The 21,736-nt window shown below is 42.4% G+C and overlaps 1 protein-coding gene across 1 annotated transcript in view; it reads right to left on the reverse strand.

Annotated features, from left to right (window-relative positions):
* LOC132985478 (meiosis-specific protein MEI4-like) overlaps positions 1 to 21,736 on the reverse strand; it is a 50,529-nt gene that overhangs the window by 25,831 nt on the left and 2,962 nt on the right. The window contains exon 2 of the mRNA XM_061052885.1: positions 9,912 to 10,043. Coding sequence (XP_060908868.1) covers positions 9,912 to 10,043 — 132 coding nt within the window. The remainder of the gene's footprint in view (positions 1 to 9,911; positions 10,044 to 21,736) is intronic.

Here is a 21,736-nt window from a genome sequence, read left to right on the forward strand (position 1 = left end):
CGTGTTTATAGAAAGTACCTCTGACAGGGTAGACACTTTTCCATGCTTTAAGGCAATACATAGGCATGCCACAACACCGCAGTATTTAGCAGGAATTCAACTGCTGTGATAAGATGCTATCGACACAGTCTTACCATTGGTGCTATGCTTGGTGAACACTGACTGCTGCTTTACTAAGTGGTCTTTAAACTTCTGAACTGTCTGGGTTCATAGAGCTGAATAGCAGGGATCTATCTTGTAACATTTCTGCCATCTTCAAATCGTTCTTCTTCGGAGAGGCCAAGCTTCTACTTTGAATTTGAGAAAATAATATTCCATCCACTCTGGTTGAAAATGATACATCGTTATGCCTTCTGTCATATTAGTTGTTTTTGAGTTGAGCTAGCTAACTGAATAATTGGACGGCTGTCAACTTCCACTCACTCTCACGCCCCAAAAGTTGACGCTACATCGCTAGGCAACGTGCCCAGAGTGCCGCCATATGTCGTGCTTAAGTTTGTCTTGAAGTGAATCTGAGGGTACATGATTGGAAGGATAGTGCAGACAGGGAACTGATGATACACATTTAATACATGAGATTTTCATTGACAGGACCTCATGGCCAAGCCCAGGGGAGACTGACCTACCCAGCATGCATTGGGGTATTTTGCAGACAAGTGTGAAGCAGGTGGGATGAGAGTCAGCCCCTCCAAGTCTGAGACCACGGGTCATTGCTACTGTGGCGGTGTATGAATGGATTAGTGTTGCACCTACTCTATGATGTAAGTCGCTTTGGATAAAAGCGTCTGCTAAGTGAATTGTAACATTGTAACATTGTAACATTTCCATATTTGTACTTGTGTGTGTTTTTTTTAATTTACATCGTTTCTGAATTTGCAGCCTTTTTTCCACAAAACTAAAAGGAAATTATTTTAACAAATAAAAGAGAAACAACAAACCATTACAAAATATTTGGACTTTGCAGCACTTTTGCACTGAAACAAAGAGAAACTACAAACAATGCAAAATAAAGCCACTAGCTATGCTCTTTTACAGCCATTATAATGTGTAACATACATTGAATAAGCGTGAAAACCTTCTTCTAGCTGCCTTCCTTGTTATCCCGTCGTGTGCAGGCAAACACTCCGAGGGGCCCGAAGGGGTCTCCCCTGCTATGACGTGAATGGTAACACGAAAGAGGTGTGATGATGTGTGAACATGACACAAAGCCCTTCAACCATCATCGCCCGTCCTCTAACCTCTGGGACGAGAAGGCCTGAGTCAGCTCAGAGTTCTGCACAGATGGAAGCGATCTGCTCTCTTAACCACCAGCTGGAGGAGGGGAGAGGGGGTCTGAGGCAGGTGGTGTGTGCTGATGAATATTACAGTAATGATAATATAACCACTACTCAGGAGTTTGATGGTAGCCATATAAAAGCTTATGGTTCAGAACACTACACAATACGGGGTTCATGGTTCAAAGGATGATGAAGGTTGGAACAAAATGAACTTGAACTGCAGAAGAACCCAAATTAAGACATTTTGAGAAAGGCAGAAACTGTGCTTTCCTAAAATACATTTAGGTAAACGTCGAGAGCAGAATGTGTGTGTTTCTTTTTTTGCAGATGGTGCAGGCTGTAAGACATCGCAGAAGACGAAGGGCCGGAGGACAAACATTGTCTAATGTGAGCTATATAGTCAGTGGCATCTTTTAAATCACTTCATAAAACTCACTTTTATAAACTTGCTTTTATGTGATTTCTCCTTTAAAGATCTATCCCTTCCTTTTATCAATTTTATTGATTTTAACCTTTTTATCTTTCTCTTCTTTAAATGTTTTAGCCTTAAAATGTTTCCCTTCCTGTATTCATTTTACTGCTCTCATTCTTTTTAAAATTCCTACTCCTTTTATGGTTTAACTCTTCAGCTCTCTGTTGCTTTATTCATTTATTCTTTTTATCATCCATTTATTCATTCTGTGTTTACAGCCTGTGATGTGATGTCGTCCCACTCTCCCTCTATTTGAATTTTGTTCTCTCCTCTCTTTAAACTAATTTTCCTTCATTGTACTGAACTGCCTCTCCATACCTGCCTGTTGAATCTATATTATTCCTGTTATTTGCATTTATATAATTTTACCCTCTCTGTTGATCTCTGTTCTGTTGTCGTGTTGCTGTATTTGCTTTGTCTGTCACAGCACTTTGTATACATTTGTTTTTAAAGATGCTATATAAATAAAACTATTATTTATTATTATTCTATATCTATAAAGTGAAACATGTATTTAACAACAGGCCCTGGTGTTCTGAATTGGACGAACCAATTCCTCTAGAAATAAGGGAGGCAGACAGTAACCGTCATGATCTGCATCTCAAAAATGACTTTTTCCCTCGGTTTGGAAAGTCCATTTGTTCCCTTTAAGATGCACTCTGCTATCAGCTCTCTACAAGCTGTGTAAAATCTGAAAAGATCATCTTCAGAAACATCAAAAGATCCAGCCTTTACACACTTTATTTGAAGCGGGAGAGTCGGGTAAATCTGGCCTGCATATCTTGTGGTATTTACCCCGTCTTTACAGAAATCAACTGCTGACAGACAGGTGAGTATTACTGACTTCACCTGGCTGGGTTTAGTGCACGGTGCAGAGATGAACTTTTTCAGGGAGACTGAGTTTTTGCCGTAACTTTCTAAGAGTAGCAGGCTGTTTTGTAGAACTGAGCTGGGAGAAATACAGATAATGAAAGCATTTTAACTTTATCCCCTTGAGATTTACATATAATCAAACATTGTTTTTGATGCTCGGCATTTTTCAGCAACAAGTACCTCTCTATACATCAGTTTTTATTGTTAGTGGTGAAGCCCGCCAGACGCACAGTGCATTCAAATCACCTGCTGACCGAGGTAATGGCAGAGCATCGTTCAGACAGTGTGTCATTATCAATCAGGAGAATAAAGCAAAAGTAGATGATCACATTTTTCAAGGAGAGACACAATGAACGTCCCTGAGTTTTTATGAAAATCAGCCAACAGAGGAAGTCTCGAACCGAGGCTACTTCACCTTCTGAAGAATGCACAGACTTTTTTTCAATTTGCAGTTAGTATGACTAATGGCCTTTTTGTTATGGCTGTAATCAATGTTGTTCACCAGGAACAGAGATGAGAATACATACCTGATGACGCACACGCCTCAAATAACCGATACTGAAATTGACGTCTGAGTGCTAAAGAAGAAAAAAAAAACAACAGCTGTTATTGCTCAGAGCAGGGTCTTTCTAGCAGCTCAGGCATTTTATCCGCTGCTCTCAGATGTGCTGCTGCAGGGCTGCTGCAGGCATGTCTGCACATGCTGGTTAGCTAAATTGTTAAAAGGCTGAACCTGCCTTGGCCAATGCTGAAAATACTCTTAACAAGCTGCGGGTATGTTCACTCAGTCCACACTATGAAATCAAAACTGTAAAGTTGACTTTAAGCTTCTGGGTAATTAATTAAAAGCAACCTCAAAGACAACATGTCCTCCACTGATTGGACAGTTTCTATTACTTCATTTATCATTACCAATGCATCTTCAGGGCCATTAAATCATCAAGTCCTTTAGTTCTATATAAACCAAAGAACTTGAGGATTTACTGTAAATAAAAACCCACTTTCATGTCTTTCCATTTACTAAAGTGTCACAGTCAAAGACGGTTGTGTTGAGTTGCATTAAAGGTAAAAATATACAAAACACAGATATCAAATATATAGTCATTTAATATCCTTGAGTAAAAAACCAAGTCAAACTCCTTCTGGGTTTGTTGTTCTTAACACTGTGTTCACTGGTGTTGTAGTCAAGACCACACTAACCGAGACCAAGACATACCCGAGACCAGAAAGCTCCGAGACCAAGATCAAGACCAAAGCAGGGTGAGACTGAGAGAAGACCAAGACCATAAATATCTCTGACAAATCCTCATCTTGGGTGAAGGGGGCGTATCACACTCTTAGACCGTAACACCGGGAAGGTTGCGGCCGTAACCGGGGGATAAAAATCAAACTACAAAAGAATTGAAGTTATTTATTCTTTTAAAAAGAGATGGTGGTCTTGTCCGGTCTCAATATTAAATCTGGAGTACGCCCAGTCTGAGACCGAGACAAGACCGAGTAAAAATGCTTTTGATTCAGAGAGGTAACAGTGACCTTCAAAAGGTGGTCTCGAGACCGGTCTTCAGACCAAGTCCGATTTCAAGAGCAGCCCTCCCCTGGCAGCCCTGCAGGGTTCAGCCAGGAGAGCTGGCCAATCACAAGAGAGTGGGCACGTGGGGAGGTGGGCCTTAAAGAGACAGCTGCTGAACATTTCAGTAAGAAGTTTTTAAGTTGCAAATAATGCAAAGCTGCTCTTTAGGTTTCACACACTGACAACATGAAAGGTGAACATGAGGACAATATCAATCAATCAATCAACTTTTATTTGTATAGCGTCAACTCATAACAATATGGAACAAACTGTACATTTGGAGCAGCAAAAATATCTACCACCAAATTCACGGCATCAGTATTAAATTCGACCACTGACTTCACAGCTTCCTCTGCCGTTACTTAAGGAGCATTATTTGAATCTAAGAGAGCAGATGGACTGTATGTTACAGATGATGAGAAACAGGTGCAGACAGATTGAACATCTTGTACGGTTCAACACTTTCTAATGGACCTGATGAACCGCCAAAGTTCAGATCAGGATACCAGCACCCGTTCCAAAACTCAGCGTTCAGATCAGGTGAATCTATGTGGTGACGCACATGCTTGTTACCATGGTTGCCATTGATTTGCATATATATATATATATATATATATATGGCCTATACAGGGTGCTTATTATGAGCATGAACTGTTCACAGTCTGCTGATGGATTTTATTCATATTCAGTTTCTGAAATTGTTCTTTAACACATTATCTGCAAGGAAAGAAATCTTCCTTTTGGTTCTGTTCACACTTTTCAAACCAGCGGCTACAACTTTAAATCCTTAGTCTCCCCTTGAAGCCAAACAATTCAGTCACCAAATTATGTCCTCGTTTCAACAAGTGTGCGCTCCCTTTTTATAGTCATGTTGGTCCTGACATTGAATAACAAAAATCAGGAGCCTGGTGAGTGAACAAAAGGCCGGCGGAGGAACCCTCGCTCAGTTCTCATATGTCACAGCCATGACACCTCTCCACACAAAGGAAAACCTCCATGCTGGGAATACATTTCACTCTGATTGAATGTGGGGCAGGAGTCTGCTGCTGCTGCTGACAAAGAGCTGAGGTGGGGGTCTGTTCATGGCCTCGGCTCAGCCTGGGGAGTATATTAAAGCTCACAGTCAGTGTGCAAGCTGTCGAGCTCGCTGGTTTTCAAACAGGGGACAAGGAACTCCCAGAGGGTTTTTGTGGAGTCCCAAAAGGTCCTCTGCAAAGTGACTCTCAGTGTGATGTCATTGTACGCTACCTCACAAAGGATATTGCCAGCATTTTAAAAAGCTGGGCCCTATCTTTACATATTTTGGGGTCTAAGTTTGTGAACATTTTTAGAAATGCTCCAGTTGACTGATTCATGCAGCATTTGCAAAATGAGCTGCTTCACAATCCTCAGGGACGAATGTGCCCAATCAAAGCAGGTCCATTAAAACGTGTTGTTTCAGTCCCTGACAGGATCAGATTGTTGTTCTGAGTGTCTGACAACATTACAGAAAGGATCCCTGCAGACCAACTCGTTTTTGGTCTTTGTTGGTTCCGAGCCAGAAAAAAAATGTGGCATGGCTTTTTTTTCAAAGCCACCAAACTACATTCACTGAAACTGATGTTTTACTTCACAGAACATCACATCACAGAGGAGCTGCTGGTCTACGGCTGCCTAAGGCCACGTGTCCACCTGGCGTTTTAGCCGCTCCAAGCACTAAACTTGAAAATCTTTCAACTTTTTCAACCGGCGCTCTTTTCAAAATGTAAGACAGATCATATCTTGTCCCCACATCCTCCTCGCTCCGTGTCTGATCGGGAAAAAAACAATCTAAAATATAAAACATGCAGCAAAAAGTAGCGTTTTTCTTCATGCAAACACTCCCAAACACATTTTATTTTATTATATTATTTTATTATGTTGGATCCAAACAATTATATCCCCATTTCCTAAAAAGTTTGGACATTTATACCCAATCATGCGACAAATCTGTTGACAATTAACATTCAAACATTCACTTTGAGATGTTCCAAAAGGTGTTTTCTTTTAGCATTTCACAACTTTCTCCAGTCTTTTGTTGCCACTTTCACAACTATTTAAAACATCTGTCAAAATCAAAATCTAATTTGGCGTATACTTTTCCCAAATCCATTTGACTTCTCAGTTTGAACATTTGGTTGTTTTCTTTGTGTTATTTTCAATCAAACATGGGGTTTCAATGTTTTTAATCATTACATTATGTGTATGTTCACATACATGTGGATTCAAAAAAGCATCTTTTGTCAGCAGCTTCCTCCTTCAAAATAAAATACAGACTTCTCCTAAAGTGAAGCTGCTCCATCGTCCCTTCTGGGCCTCCATACACATACTCTGTGTCTGCAGAGACTCTGTCCTCTGACTAGATTTTACTGTTTTGGTTGTTCTGATGTTTCTGGGCAGAGCTGGTGTGTTTCCTCCAGCCAATGACAGCACAGCAGGTGAGTTTAGGAGTGGATACAATTCAAACCCGGTTAATATGACGGACGTGGACGTAGCAGCAAAGAAGAGAAAATATAATCAGATTTAGGAGAAACACCAAGTGGATAAAGCTCGTTCTAAAACGAGGGTGAACCTTGTGTTGTCTTTTAAGATTAAGATTAAGATTAAGATTTACTTTATTGATCCCCGCAAGGGGAAATTTCAGTTTTTACACTCTGTAAGTCATGAACACACACATGGGCTGAAATATACACATTTTACCCATGGACGTGGAGTTGGTCTACTTCCTGTTGGACAGGCAGGTGACAAACACCGGGCGGTTAGCTTGTGCTAGCGTGTGTTAGCTTGCAGTGTAGCTACAAGCAGTAAAGGTACACACTACGTCCTGCAGGGGGCGATGAGCCAAGGAGGAGGGGCCCAGTTTGAATGTTGTGTTTACAAACTGCTACAAACATTCACTGACTCCACCTTTTAATGTTTTTGTTTTATTTCTGTAATATCCGTGTTTTAAACGTTCTCGTTTGACAACAAGGACTCGGGTGCTTCTAAACTTTCTGCTCTCTCGAGTTAAACTCAGAAAACTCAACTTTCTGCTTCCAGTGGTGGTGATAGAAGGGGGTGAAGGATCAGAAGTTGGACTCATTATCATTCACTCTGGAGCTAAAAGCGTAAAATGTTAATGTGAATATAGATGTAGTCGGCTCCACGGTTTTACATAATGGGAGGCATAGACTCTCCCCCTGGGACCTCCTCCAGCACCGGGCCGAACCAACCGGAGACAGCAGCAGGCATGGAGCTCCAAGCAAATAAGATCATCCAGTGACTGATTGTTCAAACACACCGAGTCTTCAAAAGCAATCTTTTTGTCCCGTCTCTGGCCTTGAAAGAATCAAGATGAGTGGTGGTGGGGGGAGGGGGTGGACTCTGACACATTTCAATTGGCCACTGACGGTTTCAAGGGCAAGCACCAAAGTCAGACATCAGGGGGACTGACCAGATGTGTGTGGTGGCTGATATGAAGTTTGCAAATGCAAACCTGCATTCTTTCTAATGGCCAGCAGGTGGCGTTTACAGGGAGACTTTACAGGCAGTGCACTCTGATCGTTCATTACCACAATAAAAGCCTCCTATACACCGAGCTGGAACATCACATCAGATAAATGCCACTCTCCTCGACTTTTTCTGTCTGATGAACTCTGACAAAATATCATCACCATTGGGAAACTAATGGAAATCCATCGTAGCGACGGAGAACTTTGATTCCTGAATGCTCTTTTGAGGTGACGGGCTACCAACTCAACGTTACCTCCCACCGTCTCAAAAATAATTTATATTTGGAATGTATGTGATTTATGTGCACCCATATTTTACAGCATGAATGCATCTGTCCTGAGCAACGTCCCTAAAAATCTCACCAGTGTATTTGTGTAATTCTGTGGTATCAAGTATCGATATTGTTTGGTTTTTACGAGTATCAAATTACATTTCTGATATTGGGACGACCCCAGTGGGCCTCAGAAATGTCAAGTAGAGGTCTGTGCCTACACGTTGGTTAATTTCTGTTCACTGGGACAGTTTAACCAGAAGCACTGAGGTCGATGACGTAGCTCTGCTGTTTTTCTGACAGTTCCAGAAGGATTCAGCCTTCAGATTCTTGTTCTCAGAAACCCATTACAGCTCGGTTTGTCGGAGACAATGGCTCGCTGGCAGCACAAGGCTGTTTTGCATTGTCAGAATCTCCAGTGAACAGTGGGTTCAGCTATTTTTTTTTTCTCTTTAACTTGGCCCTTAAAAAAAATGCAGTGTTGATAAAATTCTCTTTCTGGCATCAGCTGCCTCAAGAGGCTCTCTTGAGGAGGAGGAGGTGGAGAAAACACGCACAAGTGAGCATGACCGACCTCGCTGAGTAGGAGGGGAGCTCAGCAGGAGGGGTGAAGGGGGGGAAATCATCTGTATCCTTTTCTGTTTCACACATTTCCATTTCCAAGAACCCCCAGTGTTCTTACACTCAGCTCTACTTTTTTGCCCAGCCTGTGGGTCAGGCGGCCGTCCGAGCCGCTGGGAGACGTTTGAATACATAGCAAACAAGCAACAGGTGGGACGCAGTATTGATCGTGTTGGTGCAGAAGTGGCCGTGGAAAACAAGTCAATAGGGCAAACTGTTTGCACCTGGAGCCGTGCACAAAGGCCGACTTTGTAGAAGCAGAGAAGTTGAAATGGAACAAGAGTATGAGTGATTTGATCAGCGCTTGTTGCTAAAACCCTCTAGACAGAAGATCGCAAACATCACTGATAAACAGGACATTACTGCTCTACCCCTGAAACAGCGGGAAGACATAGCAAGAAGTTTACCTCCCTTTTTTTTCTTGCACTTGAAGGACAGACTGCAGCTCACTGAATAAATATTGTTTAAGCTGGCGGGGGGGGGGGAAGTGTATGTTTCTGTGAAAGACAAAAGAAAGGTTGGACAATCCTGCAGTTCCTCAAGTGTCCACTAGAGGCTGGCTGCAGAAGCACAGGAAGTCACATACACACCCATTCTAAAAAGCCTGTTTTTACAGCAGAGATTAACATGTTTACAGCCTGGTTCAAAAAACCAAATAGGTGTGATTAGCTCATGTCTCGATGGACACACACTGTACGGGGGGGTGAATGTTTTGATGACTCATCAGTTTTGATTTGATGAAGGATAAGAGTTATTCACAATAAGGCGTGTAGCTGACCTGATTGACAGGTGGGCGCGGTGTAACGGTTTGTCAGCCATCATTGGTTTCAAAAGTCAGAAAGCGATGGGTGACATGAGCTCCCAAACATTTGTGTGATCAAATATTTCACCAAAACCTCCCAGCCCGGGGCGCTGTTGGCGCAGTGGTTAGTGTGCGCGCCCCATGTATCAAGGCTGTGGTCCTCCAAGCGGGCGGGCCGGGTTCAAATCCCACCTGTGGCTCCCTTCCCTCATGTCATTCCCCACTCTCTCTGATTTCCAATTCTATCCACTGTCCTATCTCTCCATTAGAGGCACAAAAAGCCCAAAAATAAAACCTCCCAGCCCTAGTTTCAAGGCAAACTTTCTGTTTATATGAAACATTACATTTCCAACCTGCTTTGGAAGTTGTGTCTAAAACTCTAAGACTACAGAAACAGAATAGAATCCTGAGAGAGGGATCAACCGCTGCCCAGAGAGAAGAGCAGCAGACAGAGATGAAGAAGAGGCCAATGTGAATGCAGGAGCACGTGTGGAGAGCCGCTGGGGGGTATTTACCTGGAATGCCTGCCAGAGCTGATCAGCCACTGAGCTGATTTCAGAGAGGATGTGACGGATGAGAAAGGACTTTGACATGCTGCAGCTTCCCAGCGTGATCAGGTACTCCATCAGCTTCTCTGCAGCCTGGAGCTGAGGGAGGAAAAAAAAAACATTATTTCACTGATACAAAGACTTAAGAACCGACTTTTTACCAAACGTAACATCAACAAGACAAAAATCTGTATCTTTGATTCTTATTCTACCAGTCACACACTTTAATAAGTGTGCACTGAAAGTAAGTCTGATCCCCCCAAGACACGTAAGGATTTTAGTTCGAATCTAGTTTTGACAACCTCAACCAAACAACCAAAAAGTCAGCCAGGAGTCATGCCAGTCGACATTTTACAAACTTTACTCAGGAGTCCGCCATTGTTGTTGTAGTCCACCTACTCGTGCATGACCATTGACTGGACCTGTAATGCACGTGTGCAAAAAGTATACATTTTTACAGCATCACCACCTCATGACTCATATCAATAATGCTACACACTGTGTGTGTTTTTAATAACAATAACTCTTTCCACAAGTGGAAGTGTACATACCGTGTAATATTCTATTATTGTATTTTTTCTCCCGTTATTTAACTGATGGAAATATGTTTGATTTTTAACTTCTTGTTATTTTTGATAATTATATTCCTGTTCCCCGTTTCTTGAGCCGTTTCCCCCATGGGGGATCAATAAAGTTTATCTTTATCTCTTTATCTTTTTAGAGGAACTGCAGATTGTCAGTTATCACAAAAACGATGCCGTTTTGAAAGTTTGCACTCTGGAACTCGTTTTCAAAACCTTGCGTCACCCAAAATGCTTTTGTATAAACAAGCAGCCAAATTGCAAGAAGAGGTTATCGTTTTCAGCTGAGATCGTTGTTGTTTACACATGGCCAAAGACTTTATCAAAGGTCTTGTTTTGTCAAACGGAAATCACAAAACTAAAAAGGCGAGGGACTATTTTAAAGGTCCCATATTCTGCTTCTTCTGGTTTTATATCCTCTTTAGTGTGTTTTCTAAGTGTCCTGTGCATGTTTAGGCACATCTATTTGCAAAAATTCAAAGTCTGCGGAAACGTGGCTTCTCCTACGTCCTCCTGTTAGCTGTAGCATTAGCTGCATGTAACGCTCGGTTCTAGCCCCCCTCGATAAAAATGTGTCAGTCCGACGTCATTGTCAGTGTGAGATCACTGATCTAAGCCCATTGGCTCGTTGTGGCCCAGCAGCTCATGTTGCACGCCCGTTAACTTCTGTAGCACGCCCACGATATGCCGTAGCCTGCGGTAGCACAGTAGTGCTAAGGTGCTAATGTTTATGCTCCCCTCGGACGGAGCCAGTGGCTGCATTCCTAATATGGTAAAAGAGGCGGGACATTTCCGAGAACCGTGCTGATCAACTGACCAATTACGGCAGAGCCGACAGGCCGACCAATCAGATCAGACTTGGCACACGTGGGGACTCTGAACGTGGGCACTTCAGAGCCTTAGAGAGAGAGTCAGAAGCGAGCCGGTGCATGGAGCGGCAGTACATGAAAACAGACACTTTTTTGAAGTTTAGCTATTGTGAACATACTTTAGTAGATACATAGATTAAATATACGAACCCCAAAAAAGGCATAATATGGGCTCTTTAAGCGGCGGATTTATCGACATGGACTAGTGCTTTAGTAAGGTTATTCTGGCAGAAGTGAAGTGTATCTTGGACCGAGTCAAAATAAATTACAGTGTGTGTTTGTGGCTAACTGATTTGTTTTCATAGATTTGAAAAACAATGGAGCTCCATGGAACAGAAACAGATGAGAAATCAGGCGGTGATACACACAACTAACCGTGTAGATACATTCAGTGTTGGTTTGGCTCTGGGGTTTGTCGACTGAAGGAAGAATATGAAATATTGGTAGACACAGTTTTTTGGTTGCTACATCCTGAAGTCAAACACAGCCAGCACTCAGTGAGCCGCTCCTGCAGCTTTTAATTTTTCTGATCCGCGAGGGGTTTTGTTTTATTCAACAACAGGCTGATTCATATTCACTACATTTTTCAGACTTTCTGCATCCAAACATCTGAACGCTCCCTCTGTTGTGCTGCCAGCAGGCAGGCTCCACGGCTGCAGCTGAGGAAAAAATGATTTGGCTCAAGGGCGTTTTGACCATTGCTGCCTTTTCAGTCCGGACTGTGAAGTGCAGAAAGGGATGTTTAAAGCTGATCCGATGGGCGTGATTGGTTGTTTTCTTCAGGGAGAGAGAGAGAGGGGGGGATGAGAGAAAAAACAGATCACAGAATTCAATTTGTTTTGTAATGCCTCTGCTGCTGATTGCCCCAGCGCTGCATGATATGAGGACATTATGGGAAATTGTCTGTCTGATTATCCTATCAACAGATGAATTCATAATTTGAAACAACTGAAGGGAGGAGGTTGTTGTTCAGTCTCCCCAAAACAGATCGTCTCTGGGTGGAGATTGATGAGGCCCTCTCTCTGCCTTCTTCAGCTCAAGCCAAAAGAGACCAGTTTCTTACTTAGGGACGACTGTCGTTAGAATTTTATCAACACCAACACTGCTGATGGATACCAATAATAATCGATACTCTAATAAATACTAATCATCATTTGGTGCAAAAAATAAAGATGCCATGAAATATTGGGGCAGCTGGGGGTCCGATGTGTCCTTGGCCAAGACACTTAACCCCAAGTTGCTCCCTCTGCTCATATGGACAGAGAATACAAAAAACAGTGATTTAATCCTGTAGCCTGACGTGAATCTGTCAGTAACGACCCTCGGGTTCATCACTGAAGTTAATCTGAAGAGCAACATCTCTCTGTTAATCGTGACAAACAGAGCGACAGCTGTCTGATCGATCCTCTGCAGGTTTCATTTTCTTGAAACTATTCAAAATGAAAAAGAAAAATGGTTTGATTTTCAGTGGATCGTTCTCATGCTGGTTTCATGTTGGGTCTTTACTTACAAAGAGTACGGCCTGGACCTGCTGTGTTTGTGAAGCGTCTTGAGATAACATCTGTTATGAATCGGCGCTGTACAGATAAAGATTGGTTGATTGATATTGTTACAGCTGAAGGATGCACAAATTAAGATTCTCACCACTGACCCCAAAAGTCTCCGTCTGTGATGTCCGAACAGTTACACAGAAACTGAAGTCTTCATGGTAGGAGGCCGTTTAAAAAGTCTTCATTTTAGTAACCTCAAAATGTCTTTGAAGAGGCCAAACAGAGAATAAAATGTTTGAGTGGACTCTGAATTTAAAAAAAGATTTCTACGAATGTCTAAAAAGCACTCAAGCTTTGGTTTCAGCTCCTCGGTGTATTCCTGACTCTCTCTCTCTGACCTCTCAGGTCATCAGATCCAGGTATTCTAGCTTCAGAGCCAAAGATCGGGAGAGGGAGCTTTTATCGGATGTGTCTGTGAGGAGGTGGCCGTTTTTCTTTAAGTCTCTCTTCTCTTTCTTTTTTTGAGTTATTGCTGCTTTTTCTTGGACTTAGAAAATATGTTACTTCCAGTAAATAAGATCTGACTGTGAGTGGACTAATGACCTTCAATATATCATTGTGTTTAAACCATTTGTAACACCTGGATAAACCCTTTGAAAAACAGACCTCCAGCGGGGGCGGGGCATGATCTTGTTTGGACTATTTTCTTTTTGCAGCTGAATTCTAAGGCGTCATCTTCAACCTCATTTTGATGACCTCATGCTCGATACTAGTCGAGGTGAATTTCAGCCTGGCTGCACATCGCTAGTCGTGCAGTTTACAGAGGCACAACGGCTCAATCAGCGGCTCCCGACCTGTTGGACGACCTTCTGTCATGTTTGATATTTTGGTCGTGCGACTGCTCACACTCACACATTGAGAGCAGAGCCGCCAGCTGATTGTGTCTGCACAAAAAGTGACAGGAAGCGTCTGAAATCACCACGGCGCCACAGCCAAAGCGATATCTTTCAAAAAGAAGGTGATGAAAGGCGTACTTCAGCGTTCGGTTAAAGGTTTTTAAACACATGATTTGAGATAGATGTCATGTACAGTAATAAAAGGTCACAATCCAAGAGGCTACACGGTATGATGAGGCAGGTGTGAGACACTAAACTGGTCCCCTCTCTGAAAGGTTATTACATGAACTATGTCTGCAGCTGAACACAGAGAGAGAGAGTGACATTTGAACGAGGACACTTGGGATTTAGGATCTGCAATTTCATCGTCTGGGCTCTTCACCCCCGGACAATCTCCTTCCTCCTCGACCGTGACGACTCCTCCAGGTGTGTCTGAGGATCTGACTCAGAAAGGAGAAGCTCTCCTCGTGGAGGTGAGCGGCTCTCCAAAGGCAGAGGCCTGCCGCCGGCTTTTCTCCTCGAGATGGGACACACTCAGACTGTGAGCACTCTGCTGACACTTGAAGAGGACTCATTCAGACGCTTTCTTTGTTTGACGAGCTCGCTGAGGTTTTAAGAGAAGAGATGAAAAACAATGGAGACTCACTGAAGTATCAAAGGAAGATTGACTTTACATCTTCCATTCGCCGTTTCTAATAATGCTGCACTATTAATCTACACTCAAGGGAGATTCCCAAATGTTCCCCAGCTGTAGCTGCTAAATTGTGATTTTTTTCCAGATTTTTGTAAGATCGACATATTTATCGTGATGCCTCAGCTGCAGAAGTCAGATATCAATAGGAATGATGTAATACAGAACGTTCAATTTCAATATGATTCTAGTTAAAATCAAATAATTTTAATTCAATACCACAGCAATGAAAACAGAAGTCCTAGGCATCTGCTATTGGGTAATTTCTTTGTTTTTAAATGCCAAAACGTGCAGGTAAACTCCTGAACACTCAGTGACGTACTGTATTTGTGCAACTTAGTCAGTGTTCCCTCTCTTTCTCTCAGGGCAGCTTCTGGTTAGTAATATGTTATATAAAGTTCTTTAAAGTTCCCATATTATACAAAATACTCTTCACCATGTTCCTCTAACTCTAATATGTGTCTCTAATCTGTCTTCAAACCTCCCGATGATGAGAAAAGTCCATCCTCTCCATCTTCTCCCTGCTCCACTTTTCAGAAAATGTGTGCTCAAACAGGCCGTTTGGAGATTTTCCCTTCATGACATCACAAAGGGCAGTAGCCCCTCCCCCAGGTGGATGACACGCCCACAGCTAGGTGTTTGTTCTGCCCTCTGAGTCTGCCTTCTCACCGTAAACAATAGGACACGGAGTGAGAAAGCACCGAGTACACCCAAGTCCTTCCAGAGAGGGGGCGTGGTCAGACACAGCTCATTTACATATTTAAAGGTACAGACACAGAAACAGCCTGTTCTGAGCAGGGCTGAAATAGAGGGGTTCATAGACATGATCAAATACAGGATCAGAGTGGATTTAGAACAAGAAACTTCACACACATATTTTGAGGAGCTCTGACACTTTTTACTTTTGATTTACTCCTTTGATGAGGAGAAGAATATCTTTTTCAATACAAAATATCATAAAATAACAGAGACTGTAACGTTTTAAACAAGTGGAATTGAATGTTAAAGTTGCTTCAACACACAAAGATGATATTAAATCCAGAGTGACAGAAGTGCATCAGAGCAGCTTCAGCAAGAACAGAGGAGAACTCAAGATACTGCTAGGGCGACAGAGGTTTGGATGTGAGCTTCTGCACGAGCAACTTGACGGCATGATGGATGATGAATTCTCATGCTGAAGAAAAAAAAACCCCAAGCAGATCGACTGGTTATGTCTGCACAAGAAATCCACTTGATCACTTCCAAAAAGAGCGGGCAATCATTCTTTAAGATCCTGCAGCCTGACCAAAACACGAGCAGCTGAATGAGTACCTGTGTGTCCCCCATGTAGAGGACGTGTCAGACGGTTCTCATGTTGTAGAGAATGACTCTACAGCCAAAGGTTAAAAACATACATCACTGCAGACAGGCTTGTATGTTCAGAAAGATGTATTACACTCTGCCCTGCATGACAACGAAGCAGAACTACAGGAGCCTGTAGAAGACATATCTCAAACTCAGAGAGTGCAACACGCCCTCGCACCTCCCTCATCCTGCCTCCAGAAACTAATTTCCCGCTCCGTGATTCATGGAAACCGGCTTTCATAGACCGACTACCTTTCTTCCACCTTTTACAGGGGAAAAAATGGCGTGTCACATAAAAGAGAGCTACAGTGTACTTGTGTGGACACGCAGCTCTGTGATGGGGCTCGCTGGTCGCTGCTGTAACACAACAGTTCACCGTCAATGTAGCAGAGTTACTTTCAAGATGGAAAACAAACAGAGGAGAGCTGGTCCTTCTGATAACATTCATGCCAGGCGCTGCCGCTGAAAATGAATCCCTCTAAATAAAAAAATCCAGGCAGCTTAGGGCGTGCAGAATGGGATCCATCACAGAGTAGGACTTTTATACTGCAGAGTATCTGGAGGTGAGACATCCACACAGAGTTTGTCAGTATCACTAATTCTTTAAGGCTATTCAAGCTGTGCTTAAAAAAATCCTCCATATTGTCACATGTGAGGAAGTGTAGCTGAACTCTATGGAGGGCTGCTTCATAGAGACACCGAGTATCCCACACGGTCTCTTCCCAGCCTGAATATGAAATTGTTTCTGAGCAGCGTGTTTGACAGATTAGTCTGGTGTCAGAATGTTTTAGAATCGTGTCCCCGGCGGACGTTTTCCCTCTGCTGGCACTGCTTGATCTTGTCGGGAGTCTTTCCAATATTATAATTACCCCTGCCCTTCATCTCCGACGACCACCCCACCCCACCCCACCCCCCTCCACCCCCCATATCTGGATTGTCCTGAACAATCAGTTTGACTGGCAGAGCGATGGGGTGTTCACTGAACGTCAGAAATATAAAGAATTCATTAGCGCGTCTCCTCAAAGTCATTTGCAACAGCCTTATTGAGCAATTCAAAGAGAAATTCAATCTTTGATAAAGAGAGAGAGTGTGAGAAGGTTATCATCTTCTGCATGTAAAAATGCTTAGTGTGCTGGAAATCATAAAGCTGTGGTCAAAGTGAGAGAAACAACCCTTCACTGTCCAATAACCCCGCCTAAAGCTGATCTAATTCATGTAAAGGCAACTGCAGCATGTTTTATAAATACAACAAGGTCATGTATTCAGAGTTCTGTTTAAATAAAAATACACAAGGTGAGACAAAGTATTCATGCTGTCAGAGTGTTAAAGTATGACGCCTTTACGGTCTGAAAACATGCAGCATTTTTTATCTCATGCCCAAAAGATAATCATTGGAACAAGTTCTTATCGTGTGCAACAAGATAAAAATAGATGAAGATGTTTTTAGGGCTGATGGGGCTCTCAGGTTAGTTTTGTTTGGAGGGCAGTTTACAGCTTTATCATAATGTCAGAGACGACCTCCCTGCACAGCTTTACATAACCTCTGTTCAAACACATGGCTGTTCATCAGGAGTCTGGTTCTGCTCGCCTCTTAACTGTAACTTTGCTAAATGTTGCTTAGTGCTCGTGTATGATTAATACTGGGTCTTTTTAGATAATATAACAAAGAGTAAGATCCAGACCTGCTCTTTCTGAAGTGTCTGGAGATAACATTTGTTGTGAATTGGTACTATACAAATAAAGATTGATTGATTGAATCAACACTAAAAACTAAAGATGCACTGATAGAATCGGACGATTTTCAGCATGCTCAGCTTTGACCGGTGACCTGCTGGTCCTCACAAATGTAGCCAATTTTGTGGCAATCTCAGACTCACACACACGGGCACGTGTCATGGCGTGCGCACTGCAACACTAACAGACGAGCAGTGAAAACGTGAGGCACCCATCAGCCGAGGGGACAAAGGTTAAAACGAACACACTGCTCAGCTCTCTGCCCATGGCGGATCCACGCTTTAGCGCTTCACCTATGTATGTGCTCGCTTCATGGGGGGTTACAGTGGCTTAGTGGTTAGTGGTTAGTGGTTAGTGCACACCCCATGTACAGATGGTAAACCCCAAAAGTGTTGTGATTCAACCTACGGCTGATTTCCTGTATGCCATTTCCCTCTCTCTCTCTCTCTCTCGCTGGATTCTGACTCTATCCACTTCCTGTCTGTAAAATAAAGACATTAAAAGGTAAAAAGATAAACCTTTAAAAAAGTGTGTGCACACTCCTGTTGTAAAAATGTGAATCTTTTTTTCCAATAAAACTGTTAGCAGGGTCGAGTTACTGAAGAGCTTTGAATAAAACTGGATGTTTGTTTTTTTTTTTCTCCAATTACTGTCAAAGGTTTAGCAGCTCCTCATTTAAGTCCAAAGATCTCCAACTATTACAAACGTTTCTTATGTGTAGGTTTCAGCTCCAGCTCTCAAAGCTACAACTTGAGACTGCAGCTCTTTCAGGAGAAGGGTCATCCATAATAGAAAAGGCAGAGAACCCCATTTCTCCGGGCACAGTTGTGTCCACAGACCAAGATGTGCTGAAGCCATGAGGTGTTGCATTTTGAGCAGCAGACACAGCTGAGATCAGTCACCTGTGAGCCCCACAGCTGAGTGAGCACATTTTAAAAGCTAGTCCTCTGAGTCTTCAGGTCCATGTTTGACTCACACTAACACCTTCACCGAGGCCTGGTCCAAATATACTCAAAGGAAAAACCTAAAATTAAACTAAATACGGCGAGGTGAGGCAAGCTGAGGGAGACAGAAAGACCTCAAAAACATTAATTACACACACACTGAACATCACAGATTGGTGATATCAAACCACGCTGGTATCAAAGAGAAACAGAGTAATCTGGAGTCAAACACGGAGCTCAAGCAAAAAGGTGTTATGATGAAAAGCTGAAACAGTCTGCATAAATTAACCGCAGAATCTCAAGAGAGTTTCAAAGTTATTTGAACAAAACAAAGAGAAACATTAGCGGCATTAAAAGGCTTTTTTTTTAAATAACAAGTTATTCTTTGATAGGACTAGATCCATAATTTTTCCACCCATTAGATCTGCACTAATATGAACTTATAACCATAAAACACATGTCCAATACATGCAGACACACACACTGACAGCCCAGTGTGTGCGGGTCAGACCACCACAGCAGCTACAATCTACACATCTGTCAGACCACCACAGCAGCTACAATCTACACATCTGTCAGACCGCCGTCGAACAAACAACGTCTTTAAACTGACCATTTGAAGATTTACTTAACTCTCCTGATCATAATAATCCACCATTCTAAAGCCCCACGATCCAGTGAAAGATATAATCCAAACGCTTTAGATCCATTACGATCCACGGACTGCATAAAACAGTCAATGACACAACAACCTCATGACAGCCAATGACAGCCTTTGTTGAAAGGCGGGGCCTCCCCCTGTTCTGAACCAGATAAGCTCCATGAATCTCCCCCACTTTTGTCTCTACCAGCCATCCAGTCAGCCCGTCGGCTTTTGGGTCACAAGAAGGAGATTGATTTAGAGTAAGAGTGGTTTTCAGAACTTCATTAAAGGTATTACTAAGGTAACATTTATACCAAGAGAGGCTCTCTGAGTCATGAATTATTTGGAGAAAACAGACAAATCTATGTAAAGTTAATGTAAACATTAAACACCCCCATACAGCTGGACTGGACTGGAACGATCCTTGTGCTCGACTGAGAGACTGGCAGTCGACTGAACGCATCGTTGAGTATTCGACTCTATGGGGTCACCCCTACTGGCTTCATTTTACCATGCATAAGAAAGTTTCTATTGGAGGTCAGAACTGTGAGGCAGATTGATTTTACATTTGGTTTCTGACACTTTAAATCTATGAGAGCCTCTCTACTAATACGAACCTGTTTTACGCATTATTTGGTTTTTATGTCTTCTGTTTGGTCCATTCCTTAAAGCTCTTTTAGTTATTTATTGGTATTTATTTTTGTTGGCGCTTTATTGATATCTGTTCTTCTATGAGTTGTTGGATTTAGTGCCCATATACTGGCACGGAGAGGTAAAGCCAATTTTCCACCTCACTGGAGCAGCGATTCCTTCTTTTGTTTTATATTCTAAATAAGAGTTTCTCAAACTTTTAATAACAAACATTACCAAATAATTCATAGAGTCGGGGAGTCCCTGAAGCCAGCCAAAGTCTGGGTTGGCTTTCCGAGAACATTCCCACATAAAACAAGGTAAAAAAGGAAGTCAGAACAGCTTTAATAATCAGATGTTTTATTCATCACATCTGAATCTGTGAGCGGTTAAAATGATGAAGCTCTGATTCCATCATAATTATGAAGCACCTCACTATAACACCATGTTGAGTTGTACTAATGGTGTTCCAGCTCTTTCAAATGACTCCACATTATTGTGATTGGTCGTCTGCCTCGGAGTTACTCGTCCTATCAGACGGCTTGTCTCCGTGGGGGCATTGAAAGTTTCTCGCAGACAGATTGGAGCTCCGTTAATGGCTCATTAAATCTAAATCATTCGACACCCTCTTCAACACAATCATCTGTTTTCATTGACAACTGCAAAACATCACTTTGCACGCTTCACAAAAAAATACTCCTCTTCTTCCTCGATTGGTCACGACACAAACTGAGCGAAAGAGTTTTGCTGAAAGGAAGGGGACTGCCTACAGCCATGTTCATAGTTTAAGCCAGATGGGATGACTTCACTCCTGTCAGCTCACTTTCATCTCCATTTCCCAGCTGCTGAGGCCTGTCATGACGGTCACATGAGCGAGGCAGTGAGTGACTCGTACAACCCGCCGCCGGGGAGTCAGTTTTTACCCTTAAAGGCCTGTGTGAGCTTTGAGTGAAGGCTTAACTTAATAACACAGGATATACTGCACGCCATCTTCACTGTAATGAAACACTCTCAATGTCATTTCAAGGGAAAGAAAAAGACTAAGCTGGGATATAATGGTAGAAAAGGAAAGAAGGATGCATGTTCAAAGCTTTGTCTCACTGAAAAATGATGAGAGGACGCTGCCTTTCTTTGAAAATTTAAGGCTAATTCCCAATTTACACGACTGATTGTGTTTCCACAGCAAGAGTGACAGATGACACCCTGATTGGTTTGATTCTTATCACACCCAGGAATAAAAAGAGACATCATACAACCCCTTTTTCACCCGGATACTGACCCATTAAGGCGAACTGAACAAGCCCTAGAACTCCTTTAATCCATGTTCCCCGTGCTGTTTGGTGTTAAGGTGAAGAAAGAAACTTCTCTCGTTGAACAAATCAAACTGTATCTTTGTTTGTGAATCCTCGTGCACATTGCTTCAGCGTGTTGAGAAAGCTCCACAAACTTGCAAAGTCAAACATGCAGCTCCAACACGGGAGGCTTTTCTGTTTCTCTCTGGGGGTGGGGGGAGGGGGGTTCTTATCACAGTCAGCACCATATTTGGGGCTCTTGAACTGCTGCTTGATTGGGTTACAGTCAATGGATCCATTTAATATGTATTTTATAGAAACAACATTTAATTGGAGGCAGGAAATAGAAGATTGAAAATAATGAAAAGCTTCAGTCATCGTGTTTTTCATCATATTATTTTCAGCCGTTTGTTTTGATCAAAAACATATTTATGCAGAAATGTATTCGACCCATTTTACTGGTTTGGTTGTTAAGAGGAAAATCATCCGATTTAACATTTGCCCAAAAGCTGAATACATTAAACTGAGTCAACACATCTTTTTACACAAACTCCAATAATCCTGCAGTAAGCTAAATATTATGAAACTTTAATGATGCTCACGGGGGACTAGGTAGTATTTAAACTTAATGTGGGTGAAGTTAATGTTTATCTTACTTCTGAAACTGCCGAACAAGCT

Source organism: Labrus mixtus, chromosome 12, assembly GCF_963584025.1.
Source record: "Labrus mixtus chromosome 12, fLabMix1.1, whole genome shotgun sequence".
NCBI classification, from domain to species: Eukaryota; Metazoa; Chordata; class Actinopteri; order Labriformes; family Labridae; genus Labrus; species Labrus mixtus.